The sequence below is a fragment of the Zootoca vivipara genome, chromosome 11, assembly GCF_963506605.1.
Source record: "Zootoca vivipara chromosome 11, rZooViv1.1, whole genome shotgun sequence".
In the NCBI taxonomy this organism is placed as follows: domain Eukaryota; kingdom Metazoa; phylum Chordata; class Lepidosauria; order Squamata; family Lacertidae; genus Zootoca; species Zootoca vivipara.
Genome location: NC_083286.1, coordinates 60,011,067 through 60,028,553, shown reverse-complemented (window position 1 = coordinate 60,028,553; position 17,487 = coordinate 60,011,067). Strand labels below are relative to the sequence as shown.

Sequence of the window (17,487 nt, the reverse complement as noted above, 5' to 3'; positions counted from 1 at the left end):
CCATTTGCAGCCGTTTGCGGTCATCAACAGCTATCAGTCAGTCAATCACCCATTTCCACCACCCTTCTGAGTGATCCCCCCTCCCCCTCCCCACCCCTCCCCACCCCTTCTCTACATAAGTGCCTGGAAACTTCCATTTCACTGTATCTGAAGAAGTGTGCATGCACACGAAAGCTCATACCAAAATAAAAACTTAGTTGGTCTTTAAGGTGCTACTGAAGGAATTTTTTTTATTTGATTTGAATAGAAACATCATAGGGTGGGAAGTCAAAATCTTAAGGGAATACTGTATTGGAATTGACTTCAGTTGGTTAAATTGTTTGAAAACTAATTGAAAAATTATGAAAACAGCAACAGAGAACTTCCACCAGCAGCACGTCTACAAGGTTTTTTTCCCCCCACCCAGCTCTGCTTCCTGAGTTGACAGGAGTTGAACCTGTGACTTTTGGCACACAAAGGATACCCATTGCCTCTTGGTGACGGGTCCTTTGATGGAACTCAACATGATGATTCTGACATTATTGACCTACAGGGGGACGACAGGAAACATGGCGGGTGCAAGGCAGCCTGGCTTCCAGGGGAGGAGGAAAGAGAAATGAAACTTCCACCAAAGTTTTGGAAACCATTAGGTAGCATATGCTGTGTGAACAGGGAGCCACAGTGCAGCAATAATCCTGACAGCTGTGGAGGAGCAGGAGCCTGCCTCAGGAGCAAACGACTCGAGACCTGACAGGAATGATGATGCATGCCCCCGTTGGCAGAACATGAGGATGGGGGAGAGCAAGGCTGATGTTGGCTGAACTGAATTGGAAGAACTGGGGAGGCAGGAGAGAAGAGATGGGGACTCCTCTCTCTTTTACAGAATGAAGGTCCAACAGAACTGGATTGGGGGAAGATTCAGCACATAGAACTATGGAACTTCCTTCCCTTTACTTGCTTTGTGGTCTTACCCTCTGCATGAAAATTGGGGGCAAGGTGGTTCTGTGGAATCAATGGGCGACCGAGCTGCTGTCGTTGCTAAACCAGTTGGTGAGTCCAGATGGCAATTCCCCCCCCTTTTTTGGGGGGGGGATCAGTTCAGCTTGCCCCCTTTGGCAGAGAGGAAGCATTTGCAACGTCTAAGCCTCTTAGTTTCTGCTTATGACCTGGCAACTTTAAGTGCCTCTGAAACACCAGATTTATTAGAAGACTGGATCACCTTGATCCATAACCATAATCTATCCTATTGTGTTAAGCGAAATCTGATGTGAATAGCTAAGAGAGCTGGGTTGCCCCCCCCACCCGTACTTGAAACCATGGCAAACAGTGTTGGCGTGTCTAAGGCTTCACTCATTGTATGTGGGACATATTGGGACTTCTCATTGCCTTTGTCAAAAATGTCTTGCACCCGTAGACACCTGCTCACACTGTGGTGCCCTACTGCAGGGCTGAAGCCTATGATCTGGTCATGCCCTCCAATGGTGCCATTTGGGATGGGAGTCATTGTCTGTGATAACTTGATCCTGGGAAGAGCCCTAAAATTCTTGGAAGCTCAGTTCTATTTCAACAGTGTGAGCCTTGATGGAGGGGCAAGGCAACTGGATTTTTCTCACCCATTACCCATGCCTTCAGCCGTTACGATAGCTATGACCTGTCAAATGTGGGAGAACTGTTATTGCAATTAACTTATTATTATGCTGTGCTTTATTACAATGGTACCTCGGTTTACAAACACAATTGGTTCCGGAAGTCTGTACTTAACCTGAAGCGCACTTTCCCATTGAAAGTAATGGAAAGTGGATCAATCCATTCCAGACAGTCCATGGAGTATTTAAACTGAAGCGTACTTAACCTGAAGCGAACTTTCCCATTGAAAGTAATGGAAAGTGGATTAATCTGTTCCAGACGGGTCCGCGGAGTACTCAACCTGAAGCGTACTTAACCCGAGGTATGAGTGTAATTGGTTCCTGAAGTCCGTACATAACCTGAAGCGTACTTAACCTGAAGCGAACTTTCCCATTGAAAGTAATGGAAAGTGGATTAATCCGTTCCAGTCAGGTCCGCGGAGTACTTAAACTGAAAGTACTCAAACCGAAGCATACTTAAACCGAGGTACGACTGTATTTTGCTGTGCTTTTGCTATTATCCCCCATCAATTATGTTCTTAAGGTTGTATCCAACCCTGGGTTCTTTGAATAAAAGGTGATGGTGGTGTGTATATATCTCAGTTGGTTAGCTGATAATGCCAAGGTTGCAGGTTTGATCGCCATATGGGACAGCTGCATATTCCTGCATTGCAGGGGGTTGGACTGGATGATCCTCAGGGTCCCTTCCAGCTCTACAACTCTATGTTTCTATGATTCTAGAAAGTCTGGTGTTACAACCCAGGAATGTACATCTTGCCCAATCGCTCAGTGATCGGAAGTCTTGGCTGCTTTCGCAGTATACGAAAACCTGCCTTCAGTAGGCAGCGCCAACAGAATGACCACTCAAGCATTTTGGACCCATGTCCTGGAATTATTTGCCCAACAAAGAGACTAGTCCTCACCGGCATTGTCTGGCTTCCGTGCAAGGCGTTGATGGCGGCCTGCGCTTCCGCATGTGAGGAATATTTCACAAACGCGCACCCTGTAGGGAAAAAAGAAGAGGAAAAATATATAAGAAGGTGGAACGCGTGGAATGGTTGGATTAGATCAGGCATCCCCAAACTGCGGCCCTCCAGATGTTTTGGCCTACAACTCCCATGATGCCTAGCTAACAGGACCAGTGGTCGGGGAAGATGGGAACTGTAGTCCAAAACATCTGGAGGGCCGAAGTTTGGGGATGCCTGGATTAGATGATCCTTGGAGTCCCTTCCAAGTGTACAGTTCTACGATTCTACCAATGGAAAGAGAAGCACCCACACCTCAATGTAACCTGAATCTCTCCCTCCCCCCAGGCAACTCCCTTGGTCCTTCACCTTAGTTCAGCATCTGGCAACATATGGTCCTACTTGACCCCCATGAGTCACAACTTTCACATTTTACAAAAAGTCATTTTCTGGCCCCCATAGTTACAGAGACAGAAACATGGTGGCAGAGGATCAGAAAGTAAGAGGGGATTTTATAGAGCCACATTAAGTTATTTTCCAACAAACACTGTTCTATACATTGACGTTGTTCAAGAGGGAATGTTGATTTTTTTCAAAATGCGGACACCATTATTTAAGAATAAATCAGTGTTTATGATTCCTTTGCTAGTCCCTCAGAAGGAGGGGAAGAACATTTTAAATCGAACCAGCCTGTAATGCTACAAGTTGACTCAAAACAAATTTGACGCCATAAAGTCTCCTTTACAAATGCTGTTACTGAGTGAATTATTCAGATATTCTCTAAATATGTGAGCATTTGTCAAATATTGGATCTCTCTGCTCGATACCCAGTGCTGTTGGGTCAGCTGACATGCAATGGTGTCTGTCAAGTGACATGCAATGGTGGCTGATGTGCAGTGGTGTACCTGTCAAAACAGCTTTCACACTTTCCTATTTCCAGGGAAAGTCGCTCACACGGAGTGAGCCTCAAAGTGCTTACAGAGCTTTAAAACAGAGACTATAACCACTGGTGAGCTCCATTCATAGTTATTGAGTCCCTGTTTCTCAGTTCTTTGATTGGGATGTGTAGTTTTAACTTTTACATCTTATTTCTCAGGGTCTTGTGGGGGAAAACTCAAGAGATCTGACTTAATGCAACTTTTCTATCTAGCTGCAGGCGGTTGGACTAGATGACCCTTGGGTCCCTTCCGACTCTGCAATTTTAGGATTCTCTAATATGTCATGGTTGGCAAGACTTCTCTCCTCCGCCTGACAGAATTGACATCTGTGAATGCTGTCACCTCTCAAAACAGCTGCTGACATATGAACTCCCTCAGTAAGGCTGGAATAATCTTTCGGGTTCTTGCACATAATGATATAATACGAGAAGATCAATATTTAATGCCGAGAGAAGGAAGGGGTCCCTATCCAAACTGAAAGAGCCGACAGATAACGGCTAGGGGAAAGAAACGAATCTCAGATGACACGTTAAATTAGTTTGCAAACTCTACAAATGACGAAATGTCAGTGGTTGGACCAAATACTTGCAGGTTTTTTTTTAAAATGCCCACCTGAAAATATATAAATTGCAGGTGGGGAGAATTGTTCAATGAATAGTAATCGAAACACTCCCTCCCTCCTTCCGATCAACTTGGTGCAATAAAAGCCCCCGCCCCCCAGATGTGGGGGTTATGCTCCAGATCCCCATGTGCATAAATGAAATTGTGTGAAGTGGGGAGCACCCAACTTTAATTGGGGGGGGGAGAGAGAGAGAGAGAGAGAGAGAGAGAGAGAGAGAGAGAGAGAGAGAGAGAGAGAGAGAGAGAGAGAGAGAGAGATTCACCCTGGAAATAGCCAATATCAATACAATACCCTTGCCACTGTCAGCGTAAGTCTACATAAAACCAGCAGGAGGGAAATACTAAGCGCAAGAGATCTGGAACGCACTAAGAATTAAAAAACTGCAGGGAATACCAAGCTATCTCCCTGGTACCCAAAATAACCCAAGGAAGACCACAGGTGAGTCTGTTGCTCTGAACTCTCCAAGGATTCAGGCAGGGGTGTCTATTCCAGCCCTACCTAGAGATGCTGAGGATTGAACCTGGGACCTTCTGCATGCCAAGCAGGCATTGTGCTGGTGAGCTGCAGTCCTTGCCTGTATCATTATGTTGCAGCTTTTATTCATTTTACATTCCATCTCGTGGGCTCTGGTGGGGAAGGACTCTTCCACTACATAAACTGAACCTGCCCATCTCACAATGAAGAGGCTTGCTCATTCGACGGCTCCTCACCTGAGCAGGTGTCATTTCAGGTGGTGCAGTTCGGGCCAGCTCCTTCCTCTGCCACACTTACCTTTGCTGTTGCCATCTGGTCCCCGAAGGATTGTGCACTCCTCGATATTGCCAAATGCCTCGAATAGCCGGCGCACGTCGTCTTCTGACTGCTGTTTGTTGAGCATACCCACAAAGAGTTTTCTGTCTTCTGGAACAAAATTAAGAGATGCTTACCATCTTTCGGAAGGGATTGGAAAGCAGATAAACCTTGAGATGGGCACAGCAGTCAAGGGCAGGTTTGGAAACGACCAAATAGTGCCCAAGTGGATCTCTTATATAGCAGGATGGGCAGCTGTTGGTTAGTAGAAAAGGCTTGTAGTGGCCTAGGATGCTGTTTTACCTGACCCCTCCTAACAGCTCCTCCAAATGTATTCAAGGTGTGGCAAATATATTTCCCAGAATTTCACTTGTAAGGAAGACCATTTTCAAAAGACACCTGAGGCCAGGCAGAAGACTGGCTGCACTGCAGTGGGGGACAAATCCCTCTTGAAATGACCATGCTGTGAGTTCTGGACTCCCTCCATGCAGACTGAAGGTGTAAATAGGTGAATAAACCATATTTCTTAAAACTATGCCGGTCTCTGCCATGTTTCAATTCTCCAAAGGACCACAGACTCTGGGCTCTTTCTACCACTCAGCAGAGAGAAGGAGAGGCACCCAACCTTTGTAACAATATTTATTTATTTGCATTTCCTTATTGTTCAGTTTCTAAAAATACGTATAATGATCCACAAACACCCACACCCACACTCCAAGGGACAGTCCATGCATACACAATGCAAATGATTCAGTCAAGCATCAAGTAAGTTTGTAAATAGTTTAGAATAAGGTTACCAGACGTCCTCGTTTCCCGGGGACAGTCCCTGGATTTACAAATCAGTTCCCTGACAAAATCCATCTACTTAGTAGGAAGTTGAAAAGTGTCCCCGGATTCATTGAAAAAAAATCTGGTAACCTTAGTTTGGAACTGATTACATCTGTGAACTGTCTCCTACTCTCTATCTTAACAGGTTGTCCCAGATACAGGTAGGTAGCCGTGTTGGTCTGACGTAGTCAAAACAAAATAAAAAAATTCCTTCCAGCAGCACCTTAAAGACCAAGTAAGTTTTTATTTTGGTATGAGCTTTCGTGTGCATTGGTATCTGAAGAAGTGTGCATGCACACGAAAGCTCATACCAAAATAAAAACTTACTTGGTCTTTAAGGTGCTGCTGGAAGGAATTTTTTTATTTTGTTTCGAGGTTGTCCCAGAGTGAGCTATGGGGAGCTGGAGATGAGGGGACACCATTGTCCTTTCTGGTGCACTGAATGAACACGATGTGCCATACATCGTTTCAACATCGTTTTCAGCCTTTGTTTTCCTGAGTGCTCTAAGATGCCTCTTTACTTTCTCCAGAAGGGCTATATTCCGCACCTCTAAGGGTTAAGTTAGCAGCTGTTTCCCGAGATTGTGTTGTTATATTTCTAGCTGAAGACAGGGGGGGGGGAGATTAGTAGGTCCTTAAACAATAATTTTTATGTCCATCTATAAAAAGATTTAATCAAGCCAGCCTGGGATCAGGTTGTATCACCTGTCCCGTAACGGACGAAACGCCTTCAAAGGTGATTTTCCAAAATCTTTTTACAGGTTTGCATTCCCACCACACAAGGAAATATGAACCTAACTGCTAACATCCTCGATTGAGAGCTAAACTTTTGAGCATCCTGATTTACTTGCATGCAACTTATGTGCAGGTTAGACAAAGCCTTTGCTGAGCACCCTTCCTGGTTTCTTTGTGGGGAGGTTATACAATAACGAGCATTCATCCTGATTTGCTTGCACTTTTTAAAGAGTTGCCATTACTCATCTGTTCAGTGCATTTCCTGGTCACTATCCTAACCACAAATAAGCGGATTTAGTCCACTAAGGTGACATTGCATTCATCCACGTCAATTGCACAAACCACAGTTTCCAATATGTGTGCATGAATCCCTCCAGCAAATTACTGACAGCCTGGAAGTGATGGCATAGATTGGTGTAGGGCTGCAGCAGGTTCTTTTCTTGAGTTTTCTAGATCCATCCCTACAGTCTTACGAAGCCCAAGGGTTCCCTGTGAAAAGGCAATGCTGGATCAGACCAGTGTCTGCAGCACAAACATTACTGCAGAGGTGTTCCATGAGTTCCGGTTACATCAGTATTTGAGGTTTGTGTTCAATGACGTAGCCAGCTCCATGTTCCCCACAGCTAAAAGCTCTCATTGCCAAGCGGCGCCAACTTTATTACCACGTCTGATCAGAAGTAAAGTGTCCAGTGGCCTGGCAAAATGCAGTCTGGCTCTGAATGAAGGTCTGGGTAAAAGGGCAGGAAACAGAGAGGGTCCACTAAAAACAGATAATTTGAACAGCCCGGTTTTATATGGTCTGAACCGGTTCCAAGTTTTGCAATCTCACTATAGGCAATTTTTTTAAAAAATTAGTATTTTTTTAAAATAAAAAAGATAGACTATTGCTGCATTTAAGAGAGCTCTTTCTACACGATGCATAAATGCTTTAATTTATAGTTCATTAAATACTATGTAAATGTTCATGAGCGGCAAACCCCCCTTCCCTCTCTCTGGAGACATCTACAGAACAGATGCAACTGATTTAAATAAATACTTGTCAATAAGTAAACAAATTCTCCAGGCTTTCTTTATTTTTCCTCTCTCAAAATGAATAAGTGAAGAAATATGCATGTGTTAACCCTCTCTAGCCCTGTTTGAGAATTCAGGGAATAATGCGTATTGGGAACATGAAGGCATGTGTGCCGGTCTGCCCCAGGATGTCTAGGCTTGCTCCAGCTCCTGCCAACAAACACAGGATGTGGGCTTGCAAGGGTATTTGGCTGATTGTGCATAGGGGCCTCTTCAGAACCAGGAACTTTGACCATTTAGGGTTGAAGGCTGACTGCGCCTCCATGTCTCCTTCAGAACTCCCTGCTCCATGTGGGAAGGTTGAGGAAGGTGCAGGGGAAGTTGGAGGCAAAGTTGGCACATGTGTGTCAAGGCTAGGACTCTGTGTCAGAGCCCTCACACCTCCTTCCCCAAGCTGGACATGTGCTTACTGGGCTTTGAGAAGGTGCATTCCTTAGCTTGCCTTGCCTACAAAGGTCCGTATAGTTAAAGCTATGGTTTTCCCAGTAGTGATGTATGGAAGTGAGAGCTGGACCATAAAGAAGGCTGATCGCCGAAGAATTGATGCTTTTGAATTATGGTGCTGGAGGAGACTCTTGAGAGCCCCATGGACTGCAAGAAGATCAAACCTATCCATTCTGAAGGAAATCAGTCCTGAGTGCTCACGGGAAGGACAGATCCTGAAGCTGAGGCTCCAATACTTTGGCCACCTCATGAGAAGACTCCCTGAAAAAGACCCTGATGTTGGGAAAGATTGAGGGCACTAGGAGAAGGGGACGACAGAGGACAAGATGGTTGGACAGTGTTCTCGAAGCTACGAACATGAGTTTGACCAAACTGCGGGAGGCAGTGCAAGACAGGAGTGCCTGGCGTGCTATGGTCCATGGGGTCACGAAGAGTCGGACACAACTAAATGACTAAACAACAACAAATTCCTTAGCTGTGCACCCAGTTTCCTCCTGCACTACAATCGCTGCCCTAAATCCACCTCTGAGGATTATTTGGAAGAAGTAAGGTAAAGGGAGCCCTGACCATTAAGTCCAGTCACAGACAACTCTGGGGTTGCAGCGCTCATCTCGCTTTATTGGCCGAGGGAGCCGGCGTACAGCTTCCGGGTCATGTGGCCAGCATGACTAAGCCGCTTCTGGCGAACCAGAGCAGCGCACGGAAACGCCGTTTACCTTCCCGCCGGAGCAATACCTATTTATCTACTTGCACTTTTGGGTGTGCTTTTGAACTGCTAGGTCGGCAGGAGCAGGGACTGAGCAATGGGAGCTCACCCCGTCGCGGGGGTTCGAACCGCCGACCTTCTGATTGGCAAGCCCTAGGCTTTGTGGTTTAGACCACAGCGCCACCCGTGTCCCATTTGGAAGAAGTAATGTGCTTTAAATTATGGTATGTATGTAGCCTTACTAGAACCCAGGAGGGAGCGCATCCATCAGGTTGAACAAGGTTCCTTGTGCCTTTCAATGCCATGCCTTGGTCCCTGGTGCAAAGCATGCCAAATTCTCAGAAACACCTTGCCTTCGAGAGCCTTCCTGAATCAATCCTCTGGCTCTCAAGGGTCCCAATCCTTGGTGGTGTCCCTCAGATCTTCTCTGCTTGCCTTTCAGTAGGGCTGTCGGCTGTCACCCACCCACCCTGTGATCTTGTCAGATTTAAATATGCAGCGTTTTCAAAACCGAACTCCTGGTGTTTATAGGAAGTCCTGGCACCTTCCCTGGTGCAAACTGAGGTTAAATTATTCCTTGTTCTATTTGTATTTAAATGTTCTGTTTTTATGAGGAGTTGCGAGGCAGAGGTGTCAGACGGGCTGGGAGAACAAGGCAGCACGCACACACACGAAAAGCAAGAGGCACAGGCTAAACAGGAGGTGAGAATCACCAATTAACTAGGAGATGGAGATGTCCGGCTGGACTGGTGACAAGAAGGTCACAGGAATTGTGGGGCAGAAGAAAGCGCTGGCAGCAGAATCAGGCTCGCCCCTCATTGCATTATCATATAAATGGATGCGAGCTTCGCCTGTATGGAGGCATGTGTACAAACTCCAAGTGTAGGGATAATGAGAAAAAAACAGAATCCTTCCAGACAAACCAAGTAACAACTGGGGAAGGAAGGAATATTAGTGACTTTAATGAGGAAGGAAGGAGGGGTCAGCTACTCCACATGCATAGCCCAAATGCCTGACAACAGGGCCGGGGAACCCTCGCGGTATGGCTGGACTACAATGACCATCATCCCTGCCAATTGGCTTTGCTGGTGGGGCCGATGGGAGTTGGAGTCCAATAACATCTGGAGGGTCACAGACTCCCCAACCCTGGATTATGACACATCATACTTGGGTCACATCTACACCAAACACATATATTTAAAGCAAATTGCTTCCCAACAAAGAATCCTGGAGGCCATTGCCATTCTAAGAGAACAAGGGAGGCGGTCATGGCAAGTTCTGGCATCTCTTTTTTCTAAAAAAATGGCACTGCTGGGGACTATGGTTGACCTCCCACAGAGCTACCATTCCCAGCACCCTTAGCAAACGATAGTTGCCAGAATTTTGTGGGGAAAGCTACGTGCTTTATAATGTAAATGGTGGACATAGCCTCTCTCTGTGTATTACCTTGGAGGATATGCATCCTGAAGCCTTCTCCTCCATAACTGTCCATGGGAGCAACACAAATAGGCAACAGTGCTCTCTGTATCTGCACTTTTTTGGCTGATTCTAGTCTGTAGCATCCAACTTCCTGTCTCTAAAGGTGGGTCTCTCTCTCTCTCTGAGAAGGGCCTGGAATTCCATTCTGCTGACCTCTTGCACTCTGCCCTATGGTGCACACCAGACATTCTGACTTACTCAACGGCAGGATCGATGCAGCCCGAGACTGGCGAAGAAATGCATTTCCACCCTTTCCCCCTTAAATCACAGGCTTCTTTATCGCGATCCAAGTTCCCACTAGAGGGATGTGAAACTAGTTCAAAGCGAGTGATTTACTGGAGGCATTTCTCGGCCACCTTCGGTTATCCTTAATTTGAGAGACTGGTGTGGGAGATGAGCCGAGTGCAAGGGCTCGAACAGAACGCAGTTTCTGCTCTGGTGATTTGCCCAGTCACGTCTCTCAGTCAAGCACAAGATAGCATGGTTCTCAAAACAGTTTGGTGGGCATTGGAGGTGATGTGTGAGTCTGTGCCAGTTACCCGTCAACATGTCTTGGTTTGAAAGTTTCTTCCAGATTGGCTGCAACCATCAAACCATAGAACTGTAGCATTGGAAGGGAACCCAAGGGTCATCCAGTCCAACCCCCTGCAATGCAGGAATCACAACTAAAGCATCCTTGACAGATGGCCATCCAACCTCTGTTAAAAAACCTCCAGGGAAGGAGAGGCCACCACCTCCATTCCACTCTTGAACAGCTCTTGCCACCAGAAAGTTCTTCCTAGTGTTTAGTCAGAAACACCTTCCTTGTAATTTGAATTCATCGGTACGGGTCCGACCCACTGGAACAGCAGGACTTGAACCAATGGATTCAAATTACATGGAAGGAGATTCTGGCTAAACATCAGGAAGGAGAAGATGCAACCAGAACTAACCTGGGTTCACTGGGAAACCGCATGAAAATGGTTCCAGAAATGGTCCAAAGACACAGAGATTCTTGATGCCTGGAAGCAATTTGGCCAGGTGCTTAGAATGACTCCTCTTAATGGTGAACTTGGTAGGCTGTGCTGACAGCGAAGCCCCACCAAGAGACAGGCAGTCGGATGCTGCAGAATCTGCAGAATCCTGACCCAGGCAAAAGTATACCATGCCTTCAACTTCCTTGATGACTACACAGGATTAGATGATCCTAGCGTCCCCTCCCAGCCCTACAATCCTATGATTCTAAGCTCTCTCTCTCTCTCTCTCTCTCTCTCTCTCTCTCTCTCTCTCTCTCTCTCTCACACACACACACACACACACACACACACACACACACACTTTGTGCAATCCTTGATACAGGCTAAGCCTGCGAACAGTGAGATTTTCACACCCGCTCAGAGCAAATCTTCAAAGATTCCTGACACCCTCTGCAGGGTCAGACGAGCTAAGGCTGGCGTGTCAAGGAAATAAGTTTCAGCACCTAAACTCATTTCAACGGCTGACCTATAGGGGTTTAGGGGGGGGGCAGAGGCAGAAAAGAAGCCCTCATCCTGAAACCTAAAAAGGCTGTGACATTAATACACTGTGCCCATTCCAGCCTCGGATCTCTTGGGACCTGCTGGAACGGCACATGCAAGGAAAGAAAGATTAAAAGGAAAAGGGAAGGAAGAGAAAGGAGGGCGGTGGCGGGGGGGGGGGAGATGGGGAAGACCTCATTCCACCTCCATTCATCGTTGAGCCGGCACTTGCGACGACATTTCAGATCAAATTAAACTTCAGTTTTTAAAGACTTCGGCAGAGGTAATTGAAACACTTCCTTAAAGTTGCCTGTGTCTCTGTGTTATCTCACTTCCCCCTCTGTATATCATCCTATTCTCTCTCTCCGCCCCCCCCCCCCCCAGCCAAAAGCCAGAGACGGCACAGCTTTCCCCAACTGCCTCCTTAATATTAAAGGTGGTGATTAAATGGGATTCGCCAAAAGACAAAAGGCTGCAAAACCTGCCAACTGCTAATCCCTCTTTCGCCCGTGCTTAAAAATTCCATTTCCTTCATTTGAAGAAAGTTGAAGGGGGTGGGGGCGGGGGTGGGAGAGAAGGCGTCGCGCAGGCCTGATTTAAATTCTGGCATTGCTGGGGCTTGCTCCTTTTCTCCCTCGCTTGACGTCTGAATGTATTCCTTTATTACCATTATTGCAGCTTTCTGATTGCATTAAAATTCATCCACACGCTCCCCTCCGCATTTCCACTTTCTCTTTCTTTTCTTTTTAACCCCCCAATTCTTTTACTAATTTCTTTTTTTTAATAAAGCGAGCAGCCCCTCCTCATTTTTGAATTATGCAGAATACTATTAAAGACACACAGAAAATAAAACTATTTGCCTCTTCTGGCTTCTGAAGGCTCACTCGATTCACTTTTCACTGATAAACAATGGGGGCGGTGAAGGAAGAAAGAGAAGAAAAGAAGAGAAAAGAGGAAGGAAGGAAGGAAGGAAAGCAGTCTGCTGCTTTTGGGAATAATCTTCCACTATTGCACAATAATCTTCCACTATTGCTCACAGCTCAGACTGCCTTACACTGAGTTGAAGGCCAGTGTTCTTTTCAGCTCTCCACCAGAAGAAATCTTCCCCACACCTGACCCTGCAAGTTACATATTTAAACTAAAGCCATCTGGGATTGAATTTAGGACCTTCTGTACACAGATCAGGCATAAGGTAGGGTGCCGATGCTTTGCTAGTTTCCCAGCAGGCAGGTTACAGTTTCTTAAAAGCAGGGGAAAGGGTGATGTAGCGATGAGGTTGGAATGCTGTTAATGCTTCAGTGGAGCCAATCCAGTGGTCCTGCTGGTGCGTTTGCACCGCACCGACCTCCCTGCTGCCTCATACGTCCTGCTCCCGCTCCAAGGTAGAATCATAGAATCTTAGAGCTGGAATGTAGCCGAGGGTCATCTAGTCCAACCCCCTGCAATGCAGGAATCTCAGCTAAAGCATCCATGACAGATGGCCATCCAACCTCTGCTTGAAAGCCGCCAAGGAAGGAGAGTCCACAACCTTCCAAGGAAGACCGTTCCACTGTCAAACAGCTCTTACTGTCAGAAAGTTTTTCCGAATGTTTAGTCGGAATCTCCTTTCTTGTAACTTGAAGCCATTGCCTTGAGTCCTACCCTCCAGAGCAGTGGAGAACAAACATGTTTCCTTTTTCATGTGTCAGCCTTTGAGATATTTGAAGATGGCTATCATTTTCCAGGCTAAGCATAACCAGCTCCTTCAACCATTCCTCATAAGGCCTGGTCTCCAGACCCTTGATCATCTTGGTTGCCCTCCTCTGCACACCTTCCAGCTTGCCAAAAGCCTTCTTAAATTGCGGTACGCAGAATTGGACACAGTATTCCAAGTGTGGTCTGACCAAGCCAGAATAGAGTGGTGCTATGACTTCCCTTGTGCAGACAGTATACTTCTGTTGACCACTCTAGAATAGCTGCTGCATCACATTGTTAAGCAACAGTGAAGCCAGGGTATTAATTCTGCTGCATGCAGAGAGCTGTTTCTGTTACTGAGTGATGGCCCTTGCCTGTGGCCTCACCTGTTGTGGACCTCTTAAGTTGGGAGATGTTTCTCCCAGAAAAAGCACCATGTCAAATGGGGTGGTGTTGAAGGAGTCCTACCTTTAGTTGTTTTATTTCAAAGCACTTGTACCCTGCGTTTCTGTACCTCAAGAATGGCCATGGAGGTCAACAGTTATGAAAGGGAAGTGGTGAAAAACTGACTTAATTGTGTAGAACAACAACAGTAACAAATAGATGTGTGTGTGTGTGTGTGTGGAAAGTCAGTATCGTTGGCATTTTAATGCAAAAAAACCCGACCTCGTTTGCACTTCCCGGAATGTCATTATCCTTCAAAAGTCACACTTCTCTGAATTTTGTGATGAGGTTCCCCAGCCCAAAGAAATGCTTACCAAAAAATAATAATAAATGTGTACGTGAGAGGGAAGCGTGTCTGCTAGAAGAAAACGCATATAATGAAATTACCAGTATGCAAAAAGGCATTCTATTAGGCAAAATGGCTTGCAGAGAGAAACATGGGGCAAAACTGCATTCAAAAATGTGTGCATTAGAAGAAAAGTGTGCTTAAAGGGAGAGGAACTTTTGTGAGGCCTTTGAAGCAGATACATAAATCAGAAGCTGATGCAGAAATGTGGTGAACGCAGGCTACAAATTGGGAAAACAAGAAACCGAAATTGACAGATCCATTCATTCTTTACTAGTAAGAAGCAATAAAGGCAGGGAAGGAGGAAGAAGCAGCAGAATCTCCCTCTCCCACCCACATTGATCCTCCTTCCTTGTGTTTTTGCAATGCTTTTAGTGGTATGCTTTCATGGCATTGCAAGTCAGTTTTGATATTTGTGCATTTTAAAATAGTTGCTCCACGCTCTGAGCCTGAGGGATGAGGCAAGCAGGTAATTTTATACGTGGTCTAAGCCTTCCTCACTTGCTTCTGCTCCAAAGGAGTCCCCCTGACTCTGCACCAGAATGCTATTTTGCTAAACCAACTTATGCAGGAAGAAAGGAGGTTAACCTTTAAGCAACAGCAAAACAAAGAGGGTGATGTTGTGGAAGCAGCTAAGTCCAAGTATCATTAACTCGGCATTTATTTATTCTTATTTATAGCTTCCTGATTTGAATTTTCTGCTGCATTGCCAATTGCAACTGAAGATGTGTTGCTGCAAGTGGCTTTGTCCTGCAGGCGGCAAGTGATCCAATGGCGGCTGGGAAGAGGTGTGGTTCGGAGGGTTGATGGCAGCGTTGTTCCTTTAACCACTCCGGGTTCTTCTAGTCCTCATGATTATGGGAGCCCCAACTCAGATGGATGTGTGGCTAAACTGACAACTCAGTGGAGGAGGTCATTCCTGAATGACGAGAGAAGAACTCTCTATTCATTGCGAGAAGTCTGGAGTATGACAAAGACGGTCAAGGGTTAAAATCATGTCCATGTCTTGGGCTCCATGGCAGTCCCATAACACACCACTACTCTGTGTCAACAGCTTTTGTAATAAGCTTCAGTTGAAATGGAGCGACTTGTTTCTTTCTATTTCATGCTCCCCTCTCCAGCTTCTGAAAGTTTACATTCGGAGATACTTCAAAATCTCATAACACCAGAGAACTTCTATCTAAGTTGAGAGCGTTGCACTTGTGCCAGAGAAGCAACGTGTGTACACAGCTTAAAGGTAAAAGGTAAAGGGACCCCTGACAGTTAAGTCCAGTCGCGGACAACTCTGGGGTTGTGGCACTCATCTCGCTTTACTGGCCAAGGGACCTGGCGTTTGTCCGCAGACAGCTTCCGGGTCATGTCGGAAGGTCGGCAGTTCGAATCCCCGCGACGGGGTGAGCTCCCGTTGCTCGATCCCAGCTCCTGCCCAGCTAGCAGTTCAAAAGCACGTCAAGTGCAACTAGATAAATAGATACCCGCTCTGGCGAGAAGGTAAATGGCGTTTCCATGCGCTGCTCTGGTTCGCCAGAAGTGGCTTAGTCAAGCTGGCCACATGACCTGGAAGCTGTCTGCGGACAAACGCCGGCTCCCTTGGCCTATAGAGCGAGATGAGCGCACAACCCCAGAGTCATCTGCAACTGGACCTATCGGTCAGGGGTACCTTTACCTTTACCTCTAAAGATGGGTATGACCTTACCTGGGCAGGTAACAAAAGCACAAGGCTTTTCTCTCTTTGACTTCCTTTCATCGTTGGAGCAGCTTTTTAGCTAGAGATGCTCTGTTGAGACTAAAAATAGGACCTCAGCCAACAGAGGACAAAGGGACTATCTCCATATGGGATAGACTCACATGTATATATCTGTAACTAAGATTGCCTTCAGGGATCCAACTGTGAACTGATGTTGCTGTGAGTAAACTTCTTTTATATACTTTAAATAAGATTGTGGCGTGTTTATTCTTTTAAGAGGGAAATAAGGGATCTTACCAGGAATCTATATTGAGAAGCTTAAACAAGCTTGCAACCAGCTACCTGCTGTGCGTTTAAAGGGGAATGTTTAAACTCTGCTAAGTTATAGAACTTGCTAGTGCAAGTTAGGAAGGATATTGATAAACAATATATCATCTCCTGCCTCCCTGAAGGGGATACAATACTGAGTTATATACCTATTGCACTTCTATCCCACTTTTTTCGTCTCCAAGGAGCTCCAGTTGGCTCATATGGTTCGCCCCTTCCTCATTTAACCCCCACGACAGCCCTGTTGTCACCCAGTGAGCTTTATAGCCGAGGAGGAATTCGAACCCTGGTTTTCCAGGCCCTAGTCTAATGGTGCAACCAGAATACCACACTGACTGGTGAAGCAATGGTCCCATTCGGTATAAGTCAGCTTCCCGTGTTGCAATGGAATGGAACATCATGAAAAGGCCCCGTTTCTGAATAGTGATGCTAAAGTAGCTTTGGCTGCTCTGCTGTTTACGAAAGTGGGAAATTAAAAAAGAGAAGGCTCTCCTCGACTTCTCATTATGAAAAGGAACATTATGAAAAGACCCGGCCTGTGAAGAGCAGGTAGGAAGAGTCTGTTTAGTTCAGTCTCAGGTTTGAGAGGAATAATCTCAGTTGCAATTCACTGAATACATTCAACGTAGCTGTTGAGCGGTAAACAGGTTTATGGGCTGTAAGTGAGAAATCAAATTGAGGAGCGAGACGGAGGGAGGGCAGAAAATGGGGGGAGGAAAGCTACCCAAATTACGGAGCAATTGTGCATGCAGAGGTGGGGGGTGGGAAGACTGCACAAAGCATTTGGAAATAAAGGGATAAATGACATTTGTTTTCGGCAAAAGGCTGGCGTGCTCCTCCCCCCTCCCATCCCTCCCCAAGAGACTCGGAAGCAAGTTGGACTCGGTGTGAACTCACAGATTTTTCCAGGCAGCTGAAACATTGTGAGTTCAAGCCTGAGATAGCCTGCAGCTTCAAATTCCTCTCATTAACTGTCTCGGGGAAATGGGCTCCACTTCTCCCATTGCATGTTGTGATGGACAGAAGGGGCTTGCTTGGTCCTGGGCAGGATCAGCCCCAGAGACCTGGGATTTGGGGCAGAATGAAACACTAAGTATATAGGATGGTATCAGTCCATGCAGCTTAGTATTCCCTGCAGCTAAAATCCATTCAGGGATGGACCTTGGTGGTATTATTATTATTATTATTATTATTATTATTATTATTATTATTATTAATTATTATTATTCCCTGCCTTTTCCCTTGATGGGACTCAAGGTGGGGGACGCATCTTGTGCAAAGATCCTGCTTGAGATTTCCCCACAGGTATCTAGTTGGCCGCTATGAGAAGAG

The 17,487-nt window shown here is 46.0% G+C and overlaps 1 protein-coding gene across 2 annotated transcripts in view; it reads right to left on the bottom strand.

Annotated features, from left to right (window-relative positions):
- Positions 1-17,487, bottom strand: part of CELF4 (CUGBP Elav-like family member 4) — a 701,688-nt gene that overhangs the window by 74,551 nt on the left and 609,650 nt on the right. For both annotated transcript variants that reach the window (XM_060280393.1, XM_060280394.1), the window contains exons 4-5: positions 4,901-5,026; positions 2,528-2,607 (exon numbers count right to left, since the gene is read on the bottom strand). In XM_060280393.1, coding sequence (XP_060136376.1) covers positions 2,528-2,607; positions 4,901-5,026 — 206 coding nt within the window. The remainder of the gene's footprint in view (positions 1-2,527; positions 2,608-4,900; positions 5,027-17,487) is intronic.